The following is a 24,805-nucleotide window of genomic DNA, read 5'->3' on the forward strand; positions in this document are numbered from 1 at the left end:
AAGGCCATCCTCGCCCATCTTGGGGTGGGCTCCGCTCCAGCACATGGCCACATTGTCCCCAAGCCCATCCTCGCCCATCTTGGAGTGGGCTCCGCTCCAGCACATGGCCACATTGTCCCCAAGCCCATCCTCGCCCATCTTGGGGTGGGCTCCGCTCCAGCACATGGCCACATTGTCCCCAAGCCCATCCTCGCCCATCTTGGGGCGGGCTCGGCTCCATGCCCAGCTTCACCCCACAGCAAGGCAAAGATTCGGGGCAGAGAGCGCTCAGCTCTGAGGCTGGGACCCTGCTCACAGTCGGTTCTTTAGGTTTGATGGGAAGCGCAGGCAGGAAAAATAAAGCGGCTATGAGACCTGGGAATCACGGAGACCCGGGAATCACGGAGAACCGGGAACCGAGGCAAATTCCTGGAAATCACAACAAATCCACCATTGCCTCTGCTGGAAACTCTCCCACCAGGGGCCGAGAGAAACCCCACAAAGAAAGGCTGAACACTAAAAGGTTCTTAAATATTTAGTTCAGATTTATTTAAAGTCAAGTCAGTTTGTGGACACTATATTATTAAAAACACTTGGAGTTTTGTACTTCTAGCAAAAATATACATTTCAGTTTGAGGGTTGTTACACTGTCGAGGAGGGAAGAGCAAAAAGTTCCCCAGGTGATGAGGACACGAGTCCCGCACGCTGGCCACGGCGGGGGGATGCCACCGGGGGCTTCAGGAAGGACAAATCCCCCGGGCGTCGTGCAGCACACACACGTCTCCGGTGCCTTCCCCCAGAGGGTTTCAAAGTGCTTTAGAAACTGTAATTCATAACACCCCTGCGAGGTAGGGAGAGGAAGGGGCCGGGCGGGCAGAGGGCAGGGAAACTGAGGCATGGCAAGGAGCCGGAGTGTGGCGGCAGGGGCAGGTTTGGGACCGGCCAGTCCCGTGACGTGGAGAGGAAGGCCAGCGCTCTTCCCCTTCGGGTTTTAAAGGAATTATTGCACTAGGGAAATCTGCTATCCTGAAGAGGAGGAAAAGAAAATAAAACCGACTAATTTGCTCCCACAACCCCTCCTTGGGAATACCAGTATTTTAATAAGGCTGCTCAGGACACACGGGACCACGGGCCGCAGACGGGTAAGTGCTGCTTCTTAAGTCACAGTCAGACACCGTCATCCCGAGGGGACCGAGCCCTTCCCGGGTCCATCCTCTCTCCCAGAGCCCGGGTGACGCAGCCCCTCACACAGGGCTCCCGTCCTGGGCACAAGCAGCACCGCGACATTTCACTACTGCGAAAAATTGCGAGGTAAAATCCCAGAAGGGCTCTGGGTTTAGGCAGCCCCCAAAGCCTAGAGCTGTTCCCGCACTGGGGACGGTGGCAGAGGACGGGGCAGCTTCCCTGGCCCTGCCACGCTCGCTAGGAACCTCCTGCTCATTGTGAGCATCTCACCAACTCCCTCCCCTCGTAAAAATACTTGGCATTTGTTCTATTTTACAGCTGCAAAGCTCTTTGCAACCAATGCACTAATTAATCTTCGTGCTCCCCCTCCGAGCAGAGCGCAGGTGACAATCCAGCTCCCTTTCCCAGAGGGGAAACTGAGGCAGGGCAATGCTCTTCCAGCATCTTGAGCCCTGTGGGCTGGCCGTGGCTTTGCTTTCCCCTTGCTGGTGTTGAGGAAGGCTTTGCTTGCTCCGGTGCTCACCAGAGTCATGCTGCCGGACTCCCCGCATCACCCTGTGAAGCCCCCAGAGCCCCCCCGGGGCTTGGGAAGGGAGCTGCAGGACAGGCTGCAAGCCCTGCCACCTAACCCCACCCCAGTCTCAGGCCTGCCCCTGGCCCTGCACACACCTTCTGGGGACTTGTGACTGCGCAGAAAAGCCTGGGGAAGCAAACAGATTCTGGCCTCTGCTCCGAAGGTGAATTTTTAGGAATCAAACCCTTTCCCTCCTGCCTCCCCATCCCTCCCTCTCCCATACCGAGTGTCGAGGCGCAGGCTCACTCTGAAACCGGGGTACCAGGAGCAAGGGCTCCCGCACGGCACTCAGGGGAAGGCAGAGGTCACACGATCCCTCTGGGAGACAGGAACACGCGGCAGAGCGAGGGGGGACAGCCCTACCCGTCTTCAAATACTCTGGCTTTTCTTTGGGAAAGAGAGCAACTTCCTTTCATTTCACTGCCCTAGACTTCACGGCTCAGGACTATGTCTTCTGAGTGCAATATAAAAAAGAAAATAAAGACACGCTCTAAGTGCTGTGCTGGCCCCGCTGGACAATACCTGCACCGCGCTCGGGTCTCCTAATGACCGGAGCATCCCCCCCCATTCCCAAGCTGCCGAAGGAACCCCACCGTCTGGGCCATGTAAACCGGCCGCCGCTCCAGAGGAGCCGGGGAGCAGCTTCTGAAGAGCCGGGCCGTGGTAATGGAAACAGTAGCTTATGATTTGCCGTTGTAAATTTGTTAGTGTGTGTTAACAGAAGCCCTTGCCTAGCAGGTGGTGGCTGCAAAGTCTTACGGCATCTTGCCCTATGTACCGTATGTCGGGGTCACGTAGAAAAAGAGTTTCCAGTAGAAGAAATGGAAGACATGGGGAAAGGTTTTCTGTGTTCCTGTACAAAGAGTCTTGCTGGGACTCCATGGCTTCATTCTCATAAATAACAGGTCCTTAGTACATGTCCTTGTAGATCTCCTGCAGAAGCGGGTGCAGAGATGTCTCCGTCTCCGTCTTCTTGATCTTCTGCACCAGCTGGGCGTGCTCCGTCACCAGCTGCCGCAGGTCGGCCATCTTCTGCAGCAGCTTGGGGAAGAGGTACTGGGCATCAGGGTGGTTGGACTGCAGGTGAAACTCCAGCGCTCGCAGGATGTTGTCTTGGATCTCCTCCACCTGCTTCACGTTCATCAGGCCAGGGCGGTCTGTGGAGAGGAAGCACGGTAGCTGTAGTGTTATGGTGTAGCCCTCCAAAGCACATGCTCCTCCCGGGGAAAGGGAGACGGGGTCTGTAACCCACCCACCACCACCCTGGACAACTAGACATGGGCAGAAGCGTGCCCTTGGACAACATATCCCACAGCAGCATGCCAGAAGGAGATGCCACTTCTACGCTCCTTGTTCTTGGTCCAAGCTTGGTAGGCATCACCGCCACATAGAAGCTTTGGTTTTGGAACAGTTCAGTTCTTCTCTTGTCCCCCTGAGACACCCCTGGCTGACCGCAAGGCCAGCTGCAGCTCGGCTCCCCCAGCCCGGCCCCAACCACCTCGAAGTACAGGAGGGCTCTTCCCGACACTCGCACGGCCAAGAGCGCTTCCTCACCTCCGCACAGGATAATGGCAGCCACAAAGAGAGACAGGTCACTGTCATCCAGCTCCAGCGCGTTGAATTTCACAGCAAACTCAAACTTGGGCTCCATGATCTCATTGAAGGGCTTGCGCAGGCTACGCAGGAACTCACGGGTCACGAAACCGTTCCCGTTGGCCACCAACAGCCCATCCTTGTTCATGATAGAGGCCAGCATGGCGAAGATGGCCTCGTGCACCCCATACTTCAGCAGAGTCACTTGGTCGTTCAAGTAGAGGCCTAAGAAGCTGGGGATGCTCTTGGCGAACTCCGTGAGCTCCCGCACAGTCTCCACTGTGGTGCACTGGCAGCGGTAGAAGACGTGCACCCCGATCTCCTTGTAGGGGGGAATGCCGTTCACCAGCTGTTTCCAGACCAGCCCCTTTTCTGCCTGCCACAAGGTGTCCATGTCGTGGATCACAAAAGGCTGCTTGAAAAAAGAAGCAAGCAGTGAGGAACCTGCCGCGGGGACTCGAGATATCAGCGCTGCCAAGGACACACGCATTTGTCTGCCTGTCTGCCCGGGCAATCTGCATCCACCCACAACTCCACACGTCTGCAGAGCAACGGGGATGCTCCCAGCGAGGGGCAGGTGTAGAGCCCACCTGGCTGCAGCTGGGAACTGCTGCGCATGGAACGGCTACAGCGGGAGGGAGATGTGCAGCATCTCCCAGAGATCAGCCTCCCCTGTTATTTTATGGCCAACCCCTGCCTGACCCGGGGAGGGAACTTACTGGGGTGCTGCTGGCCTTCCCGGTCAAGATACCTCTCGCCTTCTTTTTGGTCATGTTGAAGTTTTTCAGGTAGGCGTTGTAGATGTGCTTGGAGAAAGCTTTCAGATCGGCCACCTGCGGGTTCTGGCAGCTGATCTCGCTCGCCGTCAGCCCCGCCACCAGCTTCCTCTTCTCTGCCTCCGGCATGCGGCCGAAGCGGATCGCTGTGGTGAGAGGGAAAGCCAGCGGGTCAGGACACTGGGGATGACACCTGGGGATGTGTCCAGGGAGGCAGCGGCCTGCTCTGCCACCACAGAACACCTGCAGCTACACAACATGGTGCTCTTCCAGGGCTGCAGCTCCTCCGGCATCTCAACATCTTCACGAACCAGCCATTACTGCCACCCTTGCCAGCCCACCCTCACACTAAGCTCCCATCCCCGCTCCTCTGGGCTCTTGCACAAGCCCCAATTCCCCCAGAAGCGCCTTGGCTGGGCCAGGAGCAAGGTGGTTACACCTGAAGTTTAAAAATCCCAGCACAGAAGAGCAAGCCATGTGTTCAGTTCCTGCTGGGTCAACCTGTAAGGGACAGCCACGTGCCAACAGCCAGCCTGCACGGTGCGAACAAACAGACCCTTCTTGTACAGAAGAAGCAGACAAAGAGTCCAAGGCTCAAAGCGTTGGGTTTGAAAGATAATCCCCTAGCAAGAAGAGAGACACGGGATGAAGCAAGCTCCATACAGCCTCCCCGTGCAAACCCAGAAGGGCTGATGGCCCCATGGCACCCATCCGGCTAGGCCTGTGGACAGTGGTGACACCCACCGTTATGTGACATGCCAAGCGAGAGGCATTTCTGGAAGCGGCAGTACTGGCACTTGTTCCGGTTCTTCTTTTGAATCTTGCAGCTCCTCTCGCACTTCTCATACTCCAGCTTCATGCGGATCGTCCGGCGGAAGAAACCCTGCAGGCAGGTGGCACAGAGGGGGACAAAGGAGCAGCAGCATTAGCTCCTGCTGTTTGGGACCAGGCTGGTTTATTATCCCCAGGAATAGTAGTAGTAGTAGTAGTAATAATAATAATAATAACAACAATCAACCTCCTCCAGGAGGTTCAGCTCCTGGAGGAGCCCTGGGTGCCTTTGACACAAGCAGAGCCCCTGTCCCAGGGAGAGGTGGTGCGGTGGGAGAAGGGGGCTGCAGAGGAGGAACGCTGGAGGGCAGCCCCCGGTCCGGTGCCGGACACGGGGTGTGTGATACTGCAGGCAGCCAGCAGGGAGGGATGGAGGAACAAGCTGCAGGCCGGCCGCAGCCTGCAGGAATGTCTGGCAGGACCTGGGCCACTAACGCAGCCCTGCTGGCATCCGCTGTCGGGGAAAGAATTTCAGAGGCACATCCAAGCTGCGGCCAGCGATCCCAGGGGGATAAACACGCAGCTCGCTGCTGCTCTGCAGCACACAAAGCATCTTTAAAAGCAATGCTGGGGTCCCCACGGGAATAGATGGATTTGCCTTACAAAGTAAAGCATGACGGGGCAAGATTTGGGCCATACGCATCTCAGCTGCCTCCCCCAGGACGCTATTTGTGTGCCCGCCTCTACACTCCACGCTCGCTGGATAAGTTGCAAATGCTTTTTTTTTACAATCACTCAATCCTGCATCCCTGCTTTGCTGCAAACCTGCTTGTCTGAAGAGATGGCGTACCGCCTGGGGTCTAATCTCTGCTTGGCATTGCTGAACCCAGCCCTCCCCAGGGCATACGTACCTTGCAGCCCTCGCAGGCGTGCACGCCGTAGTGAAACCCCGAGGCTTTGTCTCCGCAGACCCTGCACTCCACGTTCAGCACTCCCAAGGCCGCCTCCTCGCAGCCCATCTGCAGTTGGTCCGACAGGGAGGGAGAGGAGCTCTGCGAAAGGTCTGCAAACACACAAAGGGATACGTCCTTTCATGTAGTAGCTGCAAGCCCAGCGTCGCGTCCAACTCCCCCAGCCGTGGGGTTGACGAGGGATTTCCAGCACCATCCCAGTCTGCCGCTGGTATTGCATCTGGGCAGTTAACCTCTGAGATCAGGCACTGGCTGCAGGCAGATGCCAAGCACAAAGCCAAGAGTGCGCCCAGCAGCTGAGAGACTCCACATCAGCGCTGATTTCTTCCCTCTGGCATTCATGTCTAGGCAATGAAACCCAACCAGCAAATTTTATAATTCCCAGTTGGCAGGCAGCTGGCACAGGGCTGCCCAGCTGGAACGCCTGGGGCTCTGGAGGAGCCTCTTCAGCAGCAACAAACCTTCTCCTCCAGCTCCTACAATCAGTTTGCACCGAGGACTTCAAGAAGTGGCCAGGGAAGCGTTCTCAAGCGCCCTGAGAGTCCTCCCCATCTGGGGTACAATGTTACCTGCCTGGCCTTTTAATTTCCATCTCCCACCCCGCTGCCAACAGCTGTGCAGTGACCGCAGAGGAAGAAATAAGCCTCTCCATAACTTGGCGCTCCGTGCATTATTTCTCAAAGGGAAGAGATTAAAACTAGCCAAACTCCGTTCACGGGCAGGTCCTCTGCCCTTGCAGCTGAGCACGCTGCCTGGAGGACGTGGATGCCTGGATGCTCCAGGGACAGACTCACCTGTGTAGCTGCTCGAAGGCAGCGAGCCGTCTGATCCTCCACTTGGTTCCGAGGCTCCGCTTGCCGCTGTCACTGCCTTTTCCTCTTCCTCCTCCTCTTCCCTGACCTCAGGTACTTCCTCCTGTAGTTGTTCCATAATTGATCACCCCTCAGTGCCAAGACTGCAATCCCTGTCATAGCTCTGGCATCATCCGCGTCTATCCGAGATGGACCCTACCAGGCTGTTCCTGCTAGCCTGCGGGACAGAGGGAGAAAGGTGCGGTGTCAGCTCTGAATGCCCACACGGAGCATCTCAGCAGCAGGATGGCGTGTAACCACCCTGGTCCTGCTCTGCTTTCTCTCCTTATCCAGGGAGACAAACAGAACCCGGGGCTTTTTAAAGGTCACTTTGCGCTCTGGTATAAACACTCTGTAGGACTCAAGGAAGTAAAAGCTCAGCGGAATTGTATTCAAAGCCCAGCAGACAGAGCCCAGACCACAAACCAGCCCAGATGCTACCCAGGGACCTGGTCTCCCCAGCTTGCAAGTCCCATAGCACAAACACTGCCCCAGACAATGTCCCCCAGAGCCTCTAGCACCGTGGGATGTCATGGTGGTAGCCAAGGTTGGGGTTTGGCAGAGGGAACACCACTAGAAAGATTAAGGTAGGTCTGGCTTCACCCTCCCTGCCCACCCAGCCAAGGCAGAGCTTGGATCAGGGGCAGCAGCTGATCAGGGCGCAGTGGCCCCGTGCCCATGGGTGGGAGATGCTGGGGGAGCAGGGCTTGGTGCTGCAGCAGGCGGTGGCTGAAAGCCCCCAGCCCGCGTGAGCCATCTGCAAGACCGACGGCTTCCTGCTGGCCCCCGCGCTCACGCTCCTTCCCGTTACAGCGCTGCCAGTTACAGCGTTTGTGTTTATTTTCACTCGTCATGTTGTAACTGGCCCTGGCTCCTCTGCCAAGAGCCGCCGGGTCGAACGTGTTGCTGTTGCTCCGCGCAGCTGCCGGGCCGTGCTCAGCCGCGGGGTCCAGCAGCGCGATTGCGACGGCCGCACAATCCAGCCAGTGTCTTAATCCTGGGTTTCCTGTGGGAGGAACAGCCCCATCCTCCCCCCGCGCGCTTCCGCTCCTTGTTTGCCTTAGTCCATCCCAAATAGCCCACAAAAAACTCAAGCTGTGCAAGCGATGCATCACCGATACCACGACCATCGCAGAGTTGTTCCCACCTCCCTCCTAACCATGCCCCCCCTCACCGGAGTGTCCAGCTCATGCTGCAACATCTCAGCGCTCATTTACCTCCAGATCTTGATTCCTAAACCGACTCTTGTTGAGTAATTAGTATCTCAAGCACAGTTTATGCAGAGTTGCATCCACTTCCTTAAAGGAGGTTATTTTTAAGTGGAAAAATACCTATCAGAAACGCCACTGAAATCCAGCTTCCAGCAGGAAAGCCTCAATTTGCAGGCACAAGTTAAACCCATGCAGTGTTTTCAAGCCCGTGTTAGAGTGGAGTGAGTGACTTTTAGGGGACTTACACAGCCTGTGACCCATGCCCAAGCCCACACTAGGGCACCTGGCTTGCTGGGGGAGGGCAGAGTGGCCCAGGACTCCCTGGGCTCATTTTCCCTCCTGCAGCAGACCCTCATGCCTGGCACTTTGAACCTGAGCCGCAGCCGGCTCCTTGGACCTGCTGGAAACGTGTCAGCGCCGAGCGAGGTCAGAGCTCCCTGCGAGATCGAGCAAGTGGCCATGGGAGAGGACAAAACCTGCAAGCGGGAGGTTGAACGCAAAGCCAGGACCCCAGGAGAAGTTAGAGAGCATCTACCATTCCAGGAGGAGTCAGAGAGCATCTGTCATTCATTTTAGCGGCCAGCCCAGCTCAAACCACGACACACACCCACAGGAGCTGGTGCTGCACCAGAGTCTGGGCATCCCCTGAGCGAGGAGGCTTTGCTTTTCCCCTCCACGCTGGGAATTCACACTGCAGGACAGATGGCTCTGTTTCAAGGAGAGGTACGTCAGAGCCATCAGGCGAGCCCGGCTGCTCTGCTCTCCCTTACAGCAGGAGCAGGCAGGGGGGTGCTTAGGCGAAGGCAGAGCATTCCCTTCCTGTGCCTCCACCAGTGAACTAAGGGACCATTGAAGGGCTGTGTTATCCTTGGCCTCCTCTCACACATCCCGCACGGTGGGACATGGCACACGGGCAGGAAAACCTATTCATCAGAGATGGAGGGTAACGAGCTCCATCGTTTTGAAGGTTATATATAAATGAACGTACAAACACCAGGAAAACGCTTTTGCCTGGAACAGCAGTTAGTAGGGGAAGCTCGTGACAGGAGAAACTAGTCTATGGTGGAAAATACATCCATCAGCAGCTTAATGAGCTTCTTATTAGCTCTCCTTTGTCTCTGGCACGCAGCACAGGCCACTTCCTTTAAACCCAGTGCAGACGTAGCCCTCTGCTTCGCCCCACGGCGAAGTTGGGCTTCGGCCTCACGGCGGGTTGCTGTTGAAATAACGTGGGCACATTCCTCCCGCTGCACCCCCCTGTCCTCCATCTGCCAGGTCTGCGCAGGGCCACGTAATCCCAGGGTGGCAGCAAGCTTGTGACTTGCAGTTTGCTCCCTGAAAGCCACCAAAGCAACCCCAAAACTGCGCTTGGAGTCGGTCAGGCTAGAGAGGGATGTGCAGCCCTGAGACGGGGGAAAGTCAAGGGCGAGATGCAATGCCGGGCTCCAGCTAAGGCTCCCTGTGTGGCTGCAGGCATTATGGTAAGGATAAGGGTTCGGATCCCACCCTTCGAGAATGGCTGGAGAGTCAGAGAGAGAAAAGCTTTTACCAGAAAGCTTTGAATGTATTGTTTTCATATCTCCTTGCAGGCCAAGAGTACAGGGGCCTGGGCAGAGGGAAGCTGTGAGAGCTGTTTGCACACCTGCCTTTCCCTCAGCCTTTCCCCTGTTTTCTAAACAACAGAGAGAGAGGGAGAGGAGGGGGAAAAAGGGATTGATTTCACACGGGAGGCTGCACCCCCTGCCTTCGGCAGATAAAAGGCCAAGGCAGCAGCCGCCCGGATGAAAGGCAGGGCATGGCTGTGTCTACGCACCCCGGCATGGAGCGAGCGGACCCCCAGCCCTCCCCTCGGGGCCGGGGGCAGCCCCGTGGCAGCCAGACCCGACCGCACGCAGGGACTGTGGAGAATTGCTGAGGTCTCACACACGTTCCTCCATTCCCTGGTGAGCGCCGCAATTCAGAGTGGGGCATCCCGGGAAGCTGGAGCCCCCAGAGGTTTGTCCCTCTGAGTGCAAGGAGGGACCTGCCCTGCCAACACGGCCGTGGGCAGAGTTGTCACAGCCCTGCATCTTTGTGGGATGGCACCAGGGATGGGCACGTGGATGGCAAAAGGCCCTTTCTCAACCCCAGGACCTCCCCATCTGCTTGGTGCCTCCACATTGAAGCTGCCAAGCAGGCAGAGAGGAGGAATAACTCAGTTTCCTCCCCTTAGCTAAAAAGCCAGCCGCCGGAGCATGGTGCACAAGCTTCGAGCTGCAGGGAGAAGGGCAAAAATTCCTGCCTGGTGTAGCCACCCCCTTTTTTCCGTTTGGCAGCTGTCACAGGGCAGCGACGGAAAGACAGGATGGAAATAAGGATGGGGACCGTGAATTCCTTCCTAAGCTTCTCCGGAGAATCCGGCAAAGCTGTTTCCCTTCCTCTTCCCACAGGACGGGAATAAGCAAGAAGGCACGCAGCTCGTGAATTGCTCTGCCCTTGCTTCAATCCCTGTTCCCAGGAGCTTCAGCAGCCCTGGCTGAGGCAGCAGCCTCCCTCCCCGGAGCCCACAGCCGGCGGAGCGGGGGTTTGTTGCTGGCTCCAGGCTTGGGCAGACGCCTGCTGGCTGCCCCACTCCCACGCTGCAAACAGCACGGGCAACAGGTTTATCGTTACTAGAAGCAGGAGCTGGTGTCTACGCCAAGCTAAACCATACGGAGGGAATGGGAGGGGAGGGGAGAGACATGGCACAACGAGAGGAGGAAAAAAAACCCCAGTAATTAAAGTTAAAAGGAGAGAAATCTTCAGCGTGGACCTGCTGCAAGAAGGCAGGACTTCTCCAAAGCTGACCAAGATCCAAACCTTCGGTTCATCAACCTGCAGCTTGTAGCCTTTTGGCCTGACCGCTCTTCAACACTGGTTAGCCCGTAAACCTTGGAGCCAACTTCAGAGAAGGAGATGATGACAAACCGGCGAGGAAGTGCCCATTTTGCCGTGGTCCGCACACAGGAGGGGTGGCGGGGCGATGTGATGGACAATTCCAGTTTCTCACCAGTATTCCAGTCCTGCTCGCGGAGCAAAGCATCACAAGAAGGGGATGTGCGTTTCGACACAGACACCGGGGTGCTGTCAGCCAGACAGATGCAAAATCAGAGCAAGGAAGTGCTCGTAATTAGAAGAACCTCATCTTTAGAGCAGGTGTAGGTTCACTGGTGGTGAGCTCAAACAAGAGGTAATTTCGGTGTGTTCACGGGGGTGGAGAGAGGATGCCTGCCCCCATTCCTCTCCAAAAGAGCATACACTTGTTTATAATATATTTATACAGATGGGATTGACCAAGCCCCCATCACAGTCTAAAGTGGCCAAAAAAAGGTCCAAACCTCCCCAGGCCCAAGTCACAGAGTTGAAACGCTCAAAGCAGTTGTTCAAGTTACCGTAAAAGAGGTCAGCAGCAATTGCAAAAGGAAACCAGTTTACCACGGGAGCACTTCTGGCTTGTATTTTTATTCCTCTGGACAAAAACGTTAATCAAATTCACAGTCGACAGAAGTGAATCCTTTTGGAAGGAGTGAGATGAGAAGTTAGCCCTCTGTACGGCAGCGCTTTCTGTGATGTGCAGCACATATTGCATCCACAAACAGAAATTGAACTGAACCCATAAAAAAAAAAAAAGTGATTGTTGCTTGTTGGCCATCATTTGCAGACATCCCTTGGGTTGTGTCACTGCTTCCGATAGTTTCTGTTCCTCCTCCTATGCGTTAGCTACAGCTACTACTAATAAAAGCTGAATAAGAGCTAAGCAGATGCTGCAATACAGGAAAGGTAACTAAGTGCACAAAACAGGAAAACAGGAGAGGCAAACATTGAAAACATGTTTGTTTTTGTTCCTGAAAGATCAACACACCCCCTCATTAGCTAAAGAGATCTCAGCAGCGCTTACTACCCAAGTGCTTCCTCCCTTCCTCAAAGTCTTGGCCACAAGGCAGGCTACACGCAGAAATAAACTACTCGAGGTAGCGAGGAAGAGCCCGTCCACGCAGCCCTGGCCAGGGCTGACACTTGGGGCCAGATCTTCCCCTTGAAGCATCTGCTCAGCCATTGTACCATGCCCCAGTCTGGTCCCGTCATCTTCTCCCCAGCGCTGCTCTGCGCAGGCTATCCGCCTTTCACCAAGTACGAGCCCAGCTGACAAAGCAGCAGGGTGCTGCCGGAGCTGCTATCACCGCGTTGCCGCTAATTACTCAGGAAGACGCGACAGAGGGTGCAGGAGATTCCCTCGCTTGCCTCGAGCAGCCAGGCCTGCCAAAATGAATCACCCATCTCCTGCATGTTTTAACTCACCCACTTCCTGGGCACTGAGGAGGGTGAAAAAAAAATAAATAAAAAGGTTACAAAACTTGCCAGGTTCTTCTCTTTTCATACCACAATTGACGCCATCCTCAAAACACTATTTTGCTCCAGAAGAAACTTCCTGCTTTCTCACCTGTGCGGCGTTTCTTCAGAGAGCCAGGGGTATCGCAGAAACAGAAGCAAATCAGACTTTGGGCAACAAACTCACAACCACGTGCAGAGGGGGGGCTCCAGGCTGCTCTTCTCTCTCAATTCATCCTCCACGAACTGCAGCTGTCCCTGGCTCCAGCAGCTCCAAACACACATCAGATGCGCTCCGAAATCTTGAGATGGCAGGTACTAGGAGATGGTTAATGCTCCTACAGGAACGATCCCTACACACCTTTTTGGTGGAGGATTCCCTGCCCTCTCCAGCCTCTGGTGAGCCCGGCTCTGCCGCTGCCTTTTGCCGAAGAGGGAACAGCAGGACAGACAGCGACGTTGCTGTTCAACAGCAGTTGTAGGGGACAGTGAAGAGCTGAGCAGATGTTAGCTCTCATCTGAAGTCCTGCTTCATAACCTTCAGCAAATCCTGTCAACCCCCATACCTCCATTTCCTTCATCATCCATAAAAAAAAACAACCAAAAACACCCCAAAAAAACAAACCCAGGCAGGACTTCTACAGTGCTTCCTTCCTGATCCTTTCCTTGCTGCATTAGCTCACAGAAACGGCATGTTTTGGAAACGCAGAGGAATACATCGGTGCCAAGCGTCATTGTTTATTCCTGGATTATGGATTTTGTCACCTGTTTGCAGTCACGCTCGCAAGCCTGGCCTCCCCGGCCCCAGGTCAGCACACCAGGCTGCTCGTGACCACCTTCTCCCGTTGTACATTCCTATACGAAGCATTTCCAGGATTATTTTCAGCAAATAAACTGGCATGTCTCATCCAGGCAACTGCTGACCGACATTTGTGTTTTGCTGTCAACTCAGGACAGCCCAGAGCACCCGGGGGCAGGAGGGGCACATGGGTCTGACCCGCTGGAATGAGGACCGCAGCCAAGAAACGAGCAGGTACCAGAAAGGTGACACCACCGGGGCCTCTCAGAGCTGGAAACGGCACAGAAGTCTTGCTATTTGAGAAGATCGTTAAGTCTGGTAAGGAGAGATGCTCATCCCCGCCGCAGCCCAGGGCACGGCGGAGGTGGCGGTGAAGCCGTGGCAGTGCTTTGGGAACACGGCTGCAATCCCAGCACACAAGCTGCGGGTGAGAGGCACAGAGTTACACAGGGCTGCGGAGATGGGTAAGTGTCCACAGGGGACCCTGAACCCACAGGCTTGCTCCTGTCACCTGGTAGGGACCTGCCACCCCACCCGACTTCTTCTGTTTATGCTCCTCCAGCAGTTTCCACCACTGCTCCGCAAGTGCCAGCTGTCACATCCCTGCTGCTCCTCTGGAAGTGCCAGAGAAGTCATCTGGGGTATATTCTCCTTTCCTTACCATCCCAAAGGTGAGGAGGTAGGTGGCTCAGAGAACCCACCAAACCACTGTAAACTGATGCTTTCCAAAACTCCTGAAGTCCTCTCGTGCTTTTACTCCAGGGCACTTGGTTTGCTTGTTTCCCTTGTCCTCCCAAACCTGAGCAGGACACGTGGACGGATCCGGTTTCAGGAACATCAGTAATTATAGAACAGGGCTGACGAGGGAGGAGCTCACGGGAACAGCAACACCACTTCCCAAGGCAAACAGTGGGCACAGGGTGTTACAGACTCACAGCGGCATTTAAACGGAAAACCAGGAAAGCGGTAAGTGGAACAAGCTGTCACGGCAAACGCCAGAGTTGGAGCCCTGCCTTGGTGGGAGCAGCAGTGGCAGCGAGTAAGGCCGAATTTTGGCAGCGTTGCGCACACCAGGACCTGTCTTAGCTTTTCTCAAAGCTCCAATCTTACTGGGACACCAGCAAAGAGTCACCCCTGCTTTGGATGGGGAAATCAGCTCCCCAGAAAAGTGGCGAGGGGTAGAAAAGTAGCAGCACACCAAGGCATCGCTCTGGATCGTACACATGTGCATGCAGCCTGCCGTCTGGAGCCAAACACCCAGCAGGCCAGCAAGTTTTATTGCTAGGCTGCCAGAGCTCCCAGATGCAGGAAAATGCCCACAAAACCAGTAGGAAACCTTCTCCTCTTTGCAGCTACCAAGATTCTAGGTTCCATAGGCTAACTGGGGAAAACAAAAAAAAAATAAAATCCACCAGCCTGGAAGTTTTGTTTTGCTTACACTTGGACTCCCAGAAAAGCGCTACCGGTTTTGTAGACCTTCGCAAAATATCCTGGGCACCAGCCATGCCGTTCTGATCCCAGGATGCAGCTGACAGTGAGCGATTATGCCCAGGCACAAGTTCAGATGATTCAGCAGGGCCTGGGAATGTACGCACCGAAACAGTTAGAACAAATCCCCATGTTCGCTGCATGTCCATTTCAACCACAAAGCAGGAAAAATGAGGGAGTCTGAGCACGACTGCGTCCGTCTCCGTACGGAAAACGCCAGAGAGCATTAGAATAATTTTGTTACACAAACTAGTTCAACACCCTCTTAGGGAACTGGAGGGGAACCATGTTTCCTTACTATTTTTGGCCACATTCACACAGCAAGAGCGGGCTGGAGGAACAGAGGTTTCCCTGTGTTTTCAGCAGCGATACGAGCAGCGATCATGTCAGCGCAACCCTGCCAAAACTCCTCTGCCAATTAGTGGATCGCAGTGTGTGCTCTGACCATTGGATTCCGCCTCAGCCCCTGGAAAACAAAACACTCGAGTAAAGCATTAGCACCTTTCGTAACTTCCTAACGTCTTTGGCACCAGCTTGGGGGCACAGAGGTATGCAGCGAGCCAACGACTACCGCTTCCCGACACAGACAGCCACCGGGAGGCCAGTGGGCTCCACCAGCTCACGCTCACCAACAACCCTTTTCCCGAGATCCCCGTGTCCCTAAGTCCCACAACATAACACCTACCCCACGGACAGGGGAACGCACAGATTTTTTTCAGAGATGTGGGGCTCTGACCATCAGCCCCTGTGGGGTTAATGGCTTTCAAGGTCCAACAGCTCTAGCACAATCCATATAAGCAACTTAGAGGTGAAAAGCAGATCTGGGCCTTTTCAGAAATATTCCGGATTTGCACTAAGATGAAATCAAGAGTTGCATTAAAAAAAAAAAAAAAAGTTTCTAAAAAGTCAGGCAGGATAGGGATTTGAGCTTAGGTTCTCATCACCAAGGTGATGAGACGAAATGCTGCATGAAACGCTGCTTATTTTGAAGCCATCTCACCCATCCTCTCTTCGGCCTGACAAAGCCTTTCCTAATAAGACAGTCATGAGGCAGTAGTGTGGTTCATAGTAAAGTTTGTCTTAACAGACCATCACAGAAATGCTTCCCTATCAGCTCAGGTAGGAAAGCTCATCTGCCCTTTTAAACCACCAGGACTGTTCCCTGTCTCCATCCCACATCCCTATTATGGGATTGAACGTGCACGTTCTGGTTTTTGCTATTCCGAGTTCCAGTTCCCAGACCAGGGCAAACCAGAAAATGCAGCATGAGGGCAACGATTCTGGTTAGCACGGACATTATCTGGCTGTTGCGATCCACAAGCCTCAGAGACGTGCTCTGGCTTGAAAATGAAAAAATGTTTGAGTTTCTAGCTTGTGCTTTCATCCTGCCACCTCCTCCAGGGTCAGGATTCCCCTACGAACTACAACCTCCGTCAAACCCACACTTCTGAGCAGAACCTGTCCACAGGGATCCCCAGGGAATTACCCCGACACACACACACACGTACGTTGGAACCTTCTGCAAAGCCAGTTTGAAAGACCTGACCCAAATGATCTCAGATGTTCACAAGCTCTTGGCTAAGCCTTGGAGGACACAGACATGTTCCAGACGGTATGATCATAGCAGAGAACATTAAGGCATTTCAAGAAGTCATCCTGAAACTCAGACACAACTCGAGACAGTTCTGCTCTGAACCCTTCTTGCAACCAAGCAGGGCTCCAGTGCACGTCATCCCAAAACATTTATTTTGGGGAAGATGCATTTCATAATCTCCTTGACCAAAAGGCTTCATAGTGGCATTAATCATTCCACTCTAAACCCTGCTTTTGGGAAAGTAATTTCCTAGGCATTCTGCCAAAGCAAGCGCATTTCAGAGTATAAAATAAAAAAAAATTAGTTCTACAGAAAAATCTTATTTGTACTCACGATAGAAATCACTTCTGCTTGCCTAGACTTTCCCAAAGTCTCCAAAATTATTGCAGCAGCGATAAGCAGTATATCTCTGGCAGGGACACTTCCAGAAGAGCAGAGATTGCTCCGCGGCGCCTGATGCGAAAGCGGCTACACAGCCTGACAAATCTGTGGGTATCAGCAAGGGCAGCTCTTCCTACTATAAAACAAGGGAGCCAATACAAATCCCCAAATAAACCAACATCTCTAAAATTTCATAGTCAGGACAAGCCAGGCTGGGTTCTGGCAGCAAATAGTCTTTCAGGCATAAGCACTGTAACATCATCTCACCCAATTAAAAAATCATTTGCATGCCAGGTCCCCACTGCACGAAGGAACCCAAGAGTCTCTTGTCGTGCTAATTCCTCAGTCTCTAAAAACATTTGCAGATTTCCAGTTCATAACTCAACAGCCACAGACGAAATATTCCCCGAAAGGCAACAAGATGTACTGTACGAAAATACATATTTGTCAACAGGCAACACGCTAGAGAGACGGAGCCCATTAACATCAGTAAGCAATTCTGTACAACAATGCTCTTCTGATCAGCAAAGCCTCATGTGGCTCATTACAAAACCCTCTCCACACGCTGCGAAGATCCTTGGAAGTCCGTGTCTCGAATGCCAGAACAGAGACAGCACAAGCTGCACAAACTCGACACAGAAAACCACATGTCCGTCCAGCTACACACCTCAGACGCGTGCTGTGGCAAAAATAAATCCACCCCTATGCGCAGCCAGCCACGGCACCGTTAGAAACTCCATGCAGCTTCTGGGTGCAGGGTGGCTGCTGTGAAGACTTTTGGGCATCACTTCAGAGGTCTGTGGGCAGGACAATATCCACCCGAGCCCACGGCAACCACCTCCTCAAAACCCCTGGCCCAGCTCGGCTGTAACCTGCTCATCTTTGTCCGAGTAAGGCAGTTACACAGCGACAGACGGTTCCAGCACTGCTGCCGGATCCCGTGTCCGGATCGTTAGGTGACTGGTTACCCAAGTACGGTCCCAGATCTCACCTGCTCTCCCCAGTCTACAAGAGCCAAGTCATAATAATCAGTGAAATAATCAAATATTAAGCCGCTATACTTTGACGGTAACAGTCAGCTTAGAAGAACAGGATTAGACCATGATACTCACAGCACGCTCCTAAGCCTAATTTATAAAGATCGCATTCAGAAACTGAACAAAAATAAGGCACAGAGTTTAAGTTTAAAAAGAAATTTAAGAAGTTTAAGCTCGCAGACAAAAGCGAAACCTGCTGTAAGCAAGCCGCACTTCCGAGGCTCTTCCCTATCCCAAGTTTTTAAAAACATACATAGGATAAGTGCTTTGGTAGATTGCCCGTGTGTGAAAGGGAAGGGTTACCTCTCCGGAGCAGCTGTCCCCGTCTGCCTGTCGCCGAAAGCCACCGTTCCGTTACCATGTCAGCACGGAGAGCCGAAACCCCAAGTAATCTGCAAGAGAACACAACGCGAATTTCCACGGCTGTGCTGAAGGCCAGATATTTATGCCGCTGGCAGAACTGGGCTGGATCCAGCAATAGCTCTGAAATTTAAACACACGCTCCCTCTACCGCACGCTGGAACCATAGGCTGGGCTGACTCCCCTTGCCAGGGAGGCGGGGGGGCAGCTGCCCCGTGTGATCACTGCCGTTTTCCCCAGGCTCCGGTGGCTTCTGCAAACCAGGAGGTAGAACAAACCCCCCCGGTGTCCCAAAAGAGACAGCCCTGACCCCTCACCAGGCGTTGAGCATCAGGATGTCACCTTTGCCTTATGTCACCCGCAGTCAGAGGCTGATGACCCTGACCTTTCATGACAACGCATAAAGTCGATGCTAGGAAAAGGTTTGTGGTGGCCATAAGGTGGTTTGTTTACTCAGCTTGCTTAATCCATCTTTAAGAGGCTGCCAGAAAGTTCCTGCAACTTTAATGAACTTCCCTCTCAGGTGGTTGAAACTTAAGGATTCGACAGAGTTCATTTACTCTTGGTTTTCCTGATAAATTTGCAAATAGCCTTGTGTGTATTTCAGGCTCAGGAGAGCAGTAAGAGACCAACGCTGGAAAAAAAAAATGGCTTATGAGGCTTTGAACTAGAGGACTTAGAGAAAATATGTTCTATTTTTAGACACAGTTATGCAGACTAACTGGACTAACATATTAAACAAAGATGTTGTGAACATGATGCTACTTGAACCCATGTACCCCCCCTGACATTACCCAGGCTTAGCTGCTCCTCCCACCCCAATGGAAAAGCCCCGTTTCATGTTGCTCCTTCCAACACGGGATGACTTGCAAAGCAGCAAACGCCAGCAATGCACCCGGCATCGCCAGCCCCCCGCCGAGAGGGGCAGCTCAGCCGGCAAGTTCAGGGCAGAGTGAATCCCTCCTGCAACTCCCGGGTCAGACACGGCACCAGGAGCTGCAGCTGCTCAGAAGAGGATGAAAAAAGAAAGCAAACCCCCTGCCCCAAAAAGCTGAGGCTCCCAGCACACCAGCATGAGTGTGGAGGGTGTTTCCTACGCTGCCGAGCAGCCCAGGTACATCCAGGGGAGGGACACGAGTGTGAGATCCCAAAAAAATAACCCCAGTCCCTTGCATCAGAGCATCATTTGCATCAGAATCACTCTTTTCTTGCGGTCAGCGATATAAAAATCACACATACACCCCTTGAAGAAAGTGATTGCCCCCAGTTTACAGACAGGGGGGCTGAAAGAAGCCTGCCCGAAGGTCAGCCGGCGAGGGAAGGAGCGCGGATCCAGCGCCCAGCCCTCTGCTTTAGTGGGGGCCATAAAACCGCAGACAGTAACTGCACTTTCACAGCAGGACGTTAGAGGTACAGCAAGTTTCTCATCCCCTCCCTCCAAAACAGAAGGTAGCCTTTCTAAACACAAAGTTTTTCTTTAACCTTCCTGATGAGGAACAACAATAAAGTCATTACAACACCACTGGCACATCAGGAGCGGGCTTTCTTCATCTCCACCAACAATAAAGCCCGTCCCTGATTCAGTAACGAAGTGTAACGTTGACACCGTCAATGAGGGCATGAATCACACGCCGGGAGTGCACAAATCACACCCCGAGCCCTCTCCCGGCGCAAGATCAGAGCACTTTGCTGCTGCTGCCAGAGATCTGAGAATTAAAACTAAATTACTGGCTCACCTCATCCTGCTCACAGGTAAATGCCAGAGCATGCCCCGTCACCACCGCACACAAGGCAACACTTGCACCAGCTCAGCAGGCAGAGAGGGAACCTCCCAGCACATCTCTCCTGAAAGCTTCCTCTTGTATCCCTGGCTGACACACCGTAAGTCACGGAGAAAAATCCCACCTCAGCACAGCCTGGAGCACGTTTGTACCCGAAGGGGAAAGGGATTCTCCACTGAAGGCAGCAAGGGAATTCGCATGAAGAGAGGTGGCAGGAGGAGGGCCAAATGGAGCAGAAAGGAGAAACGGGATACAGGCTGCTTCCACCAGCAGGTCACTGGTTCAAGAGGTCAACATTGCAACCAGCCTTAGGACTCCCATTTACAGTGTGGCCACCGCTGCATCCTCTTTCGATGCTCAGATCCCTCTGCATCGCCATGATGGACATTACCCGGACCCTACAGCACATCCAAAGCCTGCTTGTCTCTCTGCCCACCCACAGCGTGTTCCCAGGGGCTTTCCCAACACGTGAGGGCTCAACAGACCGATTCCTTCCCGCAAGCACGATCGTCACTTGCATGCAAGAGGCTTCCCAGCACAGCTGTCAAAGGGGAAGGTGGCCAAGGCTGAGATGAACTACACCAGGACGCTGTTTGAAGCCATGCAGATACAATACAGTCGATGACAGACAGATGCTTTGGGAAAAGCATAGATGGGATCATCACAGAGGGTGTGTATTCTCTCCTGCTCCACTGACAAGCTGCATCTTCAGCTGCTTTTCCTCTCTGTGCCTTGATTTTTCCATCCAGAGACACTAAAACACACCTACCTCATAAACAGGTTTTGAACCTTAATTCACTGGCTTCTGTAAATAGGTTGGAGGCGCTCTGATCATAAACAAATAGGGCTGTTAATCATTTGAGGTGGAGTCAGCGCACACAAACTTTTGAAAATATAGTGAGGCCAGGAGGCTTTTTGACCACAGGCAAAAGGGGAGGTCAAAACTCATCTGGGGAGGAACAGTTCCATGTAACAACAGGCTCCTTGTTGGTTATAACAACAGAGCTTGGAGCTAGCCAAGGAGGAAGGGAAAAACGCAACAGGTCGGTAGAAGAAAACAAAGGAGGGAAGCAAGAGGTGAAAGAAAATTAGGTCTCTGGCTTCAAGGTCCTGCCACCTACTTCTCCTTTACCTTTCACCTAGGATTTTTTACAAGCGCTTTTAAAGCTAATTAAGAGTTACACTCAACCCAGCCAGCATGGAGGTACCACCTTCCTGCATTCGGCTACGAGTGTTCACAGCGCGGGACGAATGACCTCGTGCAGAACTCTCAAGTGCTTTAGAGCCACTATATTATAAAGGCAGCAGTACCCTACTTCATAGGTGGAAAAAGCATGGCACAAAAAGTAAATATCTTTTATCTGGGATCTCGGGGAAAGCAGGAGCAGAATGTGGAGGGATGAGAAAAGAAAGGATTCTCAGATCCTTTCTTGAGAAGCTCCTCACCTGATGCACCACTGATGGACCATCCTGACCCTCTTGCTTCTCCTCCTCCCAGCCCCACACCCCAGCAGCGCCCGCCACTGGTACCCTAAAACCACAGGCCAGTTCCCCCTGTGCGACCCCACCCCTGGGAGAGAAAAAAGGCAGACTGTCCCCCCCAGCCTCCCCTACTTGGGCCATGTCCCATCTTCTAACTTCCCTGATTTCCCAAGCAGGAATGAGAGCCTGCACCCTAAAGCCACCGATGTGTCCCTGTCCTCCCAGCCCTGTCCAAATCACTGGGAGAGACTGTGGGAGGCAGTCTAAGTGTGGGCCTCCACGCTCAGACCCATGACACCACAGCACCCTGCCCCTTCCACCCCGCACCCTCAGAAAGCCCCCATCTCCTCAAACCCACACTCACAGAGAGACCCCTCATCCCCCTGCTCCTCATTATCCCCCTATCCCACAGCACAGCCTGCCCCTCCACCCCACACCCCCCACCTTCTGTCCCCCACTGTGATCACAATGTCCCGCACCCCATGTCCCTGTTCCCCACATCCCCCTATCCCTGCTTCCCCACACCCCTGTCCCTCTATCCCCACTGCCCCTTAACCCTGTGTCCCTCTCCCCCACATACCCCATCCCCACTGCCCTACACCCCTGTCCCTGTCCCCCACATCCCCCTATCCCCACTGCACCGTTCCCCGATGCCTCTGCCCCTCACATACCTCTCTCCCTGCTGCCCCACACCCCGTGTCCCTCACACCCCCACCCCCACTGCCCCATCCCCCTGTGCCCCTGTCCCCCACATACCCCCGTCCCCGCTCCCCCACATCCCACATCCCCCATCCCCGCTGCCCCATACCCCACACCGCTCAGGCCCCATCCCCACTGCCCAACGCCCCCTGTGCCACCACCCCCCCGTGCCCCTGTTCCAGAGACCCCATCCCCACTGCCCTACACCCCCGTCCCTGTCCCTCACAGGCCCCCTGCCCCATACCCCATGTCCCTGTCCTCCCATACCCCATCCCCGCTGCCCCACAGCCCCCGTCCCACACCCCATATGTCCCTCACACCCCCCTGTCCTCGCTGCCCCACCCCTGGGTCCCGGTCCCCCACATACTCCATCTCCCCTGTGCCCCCCAGGCCCCCTGCCTGCTGTCCCCCCAGGCCCCCCCACCTCTCCGCGCCCGTGTCCCACCGCCCGTGTCCCTGTCCCCCCCCCCGCCTCCCCGCAGGCCTGGCCCCGCTCACCTCCCGCGGCGGCCCCGCTCCCCCCGCCGCCGCCGGCGCCCCACTGCCCCCCCCACCCCCTCACGTCACCGCGCCCGCCCTGACGCCACCGCATACCCGGCGCCCCGCAGCCAATCGCCGCCGCCGGGAAGCCGTTACCACGGCAACGGCCCAAGCCCGCCCCGCCCCGCCCTGCCGCGAGGCGCCCCCTGGCGGGCGCGGGCCGCACCGTGTCCCGTCCCCCCCGCCTCGGCGGGCGCGGGGGCTCACGGGAAGTGTAGGCGCTGGGCGGGGAAGGCGCAAAATGGCGGCGGCCTCTCTCTGCCGGCAGCTTCTCCTGCGGCGGGTCTACAGCGCACAGGGCAGCCCGAGTGGTCCCTGTCCCCCCTCCGCTACCCTGTCCCAGCGCCTCACCAGGCCCCGCCGCTGGGCCCTCACCGCCATGGAGGGAGAGGGGGCTGAGGGGAGCTGGTGTCCTGCCTGCAGCCGTGAGGGCAGAGGGGACGGCAGCCCCCCGGGTGCCCCCGCATTAAACCCTCCCGGGACAGGCCACTTCGTGGCTGTACCTGGGGACGTGTCTCGGAGAGGAAAGCCCCGGCGGCTGTGAGCTCCGTGTCATACGCAGGGTGGCTCGTCTGGAGGCCAAAACGGAGCCGGGCAAGAGCCACCCGGCAGCCCTGGGCAGGAGGCCGGGCAGGAACCGGGATGCTCCAGCCCCTGCTGTGCCGGAGCCGGGAGGGAACCAGGATTTGTCTCGGGCAATGAAACTGGGACTTGAGGTTCCAAAGAGCTGCTGCCGCCAGCTGTGGGACCCTCAGACACCGCTTGGGGTGTCTGTGGCAACTCTGGGACCCGCAGACGCTGCTCAGGGTGCCTGTGGGAGCTCTGGGGGTCTCTTTCCCCTTCCCCCCCACTGCTTCCAGCCCCTCCCAGGGCCAGATCAGCTGCCCGCCGGGGGAGCTGCAAGCTGCCTGCTGGCGGTGCCGTTGCTTGAGGTCTAGGATGGAGCTAATTCTATACCTTCACACCCTAGGTAAACCACAGCGGTGGCTAATCTGATCAGTGACATTATGTTTAAGAAGAACAGGCCCTGTTCCCACTATGGTTTCTCAAGGAGCAGTACAGAGGTCGGATGATGCCCCTCGTTAATGCAGATGTAGCCACAAGTAGGGTTTGGCCTGTTCTTCCCAAAAACGTGGAACCCCAGGACAGCGGAGTCTGGGCAGAGCTGCGGGCTTGGGGCTGCAAAAGATTCACGCAGAGAGCAGCAAGGTTTGTCTCTGACTCTGCTGGCACCCAAGATGTTACCCCACGGGGAGCTCCAGCAGGTTTCCCCCAGGAGACCCCCCCCGGGGCCTGCAGACCCCGCACACACCCAGGCTGGTGCAGGGCGGGATGGTGGGAGCTGCAGAACTGCTCTTCCCAGTGCCTCCATGAGCTCCCCTTGTGATCTGCTGGAGTTTATTCTTAGTCGGAGGTGCCGGGGCACACGCCGACGATGCGCATCAACTGCTGACTTAGTCAAGCTCTGGCTCTCGGTCGGCTGCTCCGGGAGGATGAGACAGATCCGGGCGCATCCCGACTTGGCCCCTGATCAAAGGCAGGTGCTGACACTGGTTCCGGCTGTTCCCTCCATGCCTGTCCTTGCCTGTGGCAATTAATGTATAGCTTTTTGCCGCATGGGAACTCGGCTCTCAGGAGCAAAAGCAAGGCTCTGGTGAGCTGCTGTAAGGATGGTGCAGCCCTGGAGCTGGTGAAAAGCAATGGCGCTGTCATGGGACCCCCGGGGGCTGTGCACGGGATGAGAGCCCTTGTGGCAAGGCTGTGGCATGGAGATGGGTGGAGGTGGCCCTTTTCCCCCCTGCCTAAATGTGGCGTGGCATGTAACTGTCCTGACACCTGATCAGGGATGAGATTGAGCTAACAAAGCTGACGAGGGAGGACGCCGTCTCCCATCAGTGCATTTCCACCCAGCCCATTTCCTTCACAGTAGACACGGGTGTTTGGCACCCTCCCCATTCTTGCGCTCCGGATCACGTGGAGCAACGAGCAGCTTTGCCAGGGTCACCCCAGGAGGCTGCGGTGATTTTTGCCACGGTCCCCATGCGCCCGATGAAGGACAGAGCCCCAGCCTCTGGCGCAGTATGTTGGGAAGGTCTTATTCCACCAGAAAACCTGTGCGGAGTGGAAAAACACCATATCCAGGTGGACCGGCCAGGATGGCGCAGGGCCAGGCAGGGTCCCCAAATCTGCATGGGGCTGTAGGGGCTGCTCAGGACCACCCTGCTGCGTCCCGGCCTGGTGGGAAGGAGGAGGAGAGGGGATGAATTTGACCTGCAGCCCCTGCAGGGCCAGGGCCACCACAGCCATTACCGCGAGGGCTGCAGCCACCCGTGCCCTCCCTCTGTGTCGGCGAGGCGGCGGGGGACAGGGCACGGGGCCACCCAGT

The 24,805-nt window shown here is 55.2% G+C and overlaps 1 protein-coding gene across 4 annotated transcripts; it reads right to left on the reverse strand.

The window, feature by feature from the left end:
- Nucleotides 1-518: 518 nt before the first annotated feature.
- Nucleotides 519-22,426, reverse strand: PPARD (peroxisome proliferator activated receptor delta). 4 transcript variants are annotated; one of them, XM_054181389.1, is made up of 9 exons: nucleotides 22,378-22,421; nucleotides 17,861-17,949; nucleotides 10,703-11,536; nucleotides 6,644-6,878; nucleotides 5,790-5,941; nucleotides 4,852-4,990; nucleotides 4,051-4,253; nucleotides 3,293-3,746; nucleotides 519-2,895 (listed from the first exon to the last, which is right to left on the reverse strand). In XM_054181389.1, exons 4-9 carry the CDS (start codon nucleotides 6,777-6,779, stop codon nucleotides 2,648-2,650), a joined length of 1,332 nt encoding a protein of 443 aa, XP_054037364.1. In that variant the 5' UTR covers nucleotides 6,780-6,878; nucleotides 10,703-11,536; nucleotides 17,861-17,949; nucleotides 22,378-22,421; the 3' UTR covers nucleotides 519-2,647. The 4 variants fall into 4 exon arrangements, with proteins under 4 accessions (XP_054037364.1, XP_054037362.1, XP_054037363.1 ...); XM_054181387.1 differs by lacking the exon at nucleotides 10,703-11,536 and having other exon boundaries at nucleotides 22,378-22,426; XM_054181388.1 differs by lacking the exons at nucleotides 10,703-11,536; nucleotides 22,378-22,421 and adding an exon at nucleotides 21,145-21,176.
- Between the last annotated feature and the right edge of the window lie 2,379 nt (nucleotides 22,427-24,805).

This window comes from Rissa tridactyla, chromosome 21 (genome assembly GCF_028500815.1).
Source record: "Rissa tridactyla isolate bRisTri1 chromosome 21, bRisTri1.patW.cur.20221130, whole genome shotgun sequence".
Lineage (NCBI taxonomy): Eukaryota > Metazoa > Chordata > Aves > Charadriiformes > Laridae > Rissa > Rissa tridactyla.

Coding starts and splice junctions, on each gene's coding strand:
- PPARD (XM_054181387.1), bottom strand. CDS start 6,779: ATGGAACAACTACAGGAGGAAGTACCTGAGGTCAGGGAAGAGGAGGAG. Junction 5,942..6,643: donor GCCTTCGAGCAGCTACACAG/GTGAGTCTGTCC, acceptor GTGTGTTTGCAG/ACCTTTCGCAGAGCTCCTCT. Junction 3,747..4,050: donor GGAAGGCCAGCAGCACCCCA/GTAAGTTCCCTC, acceptor TCTTTTTTCAAG/CAGCCTTTTGTGATCCACGA.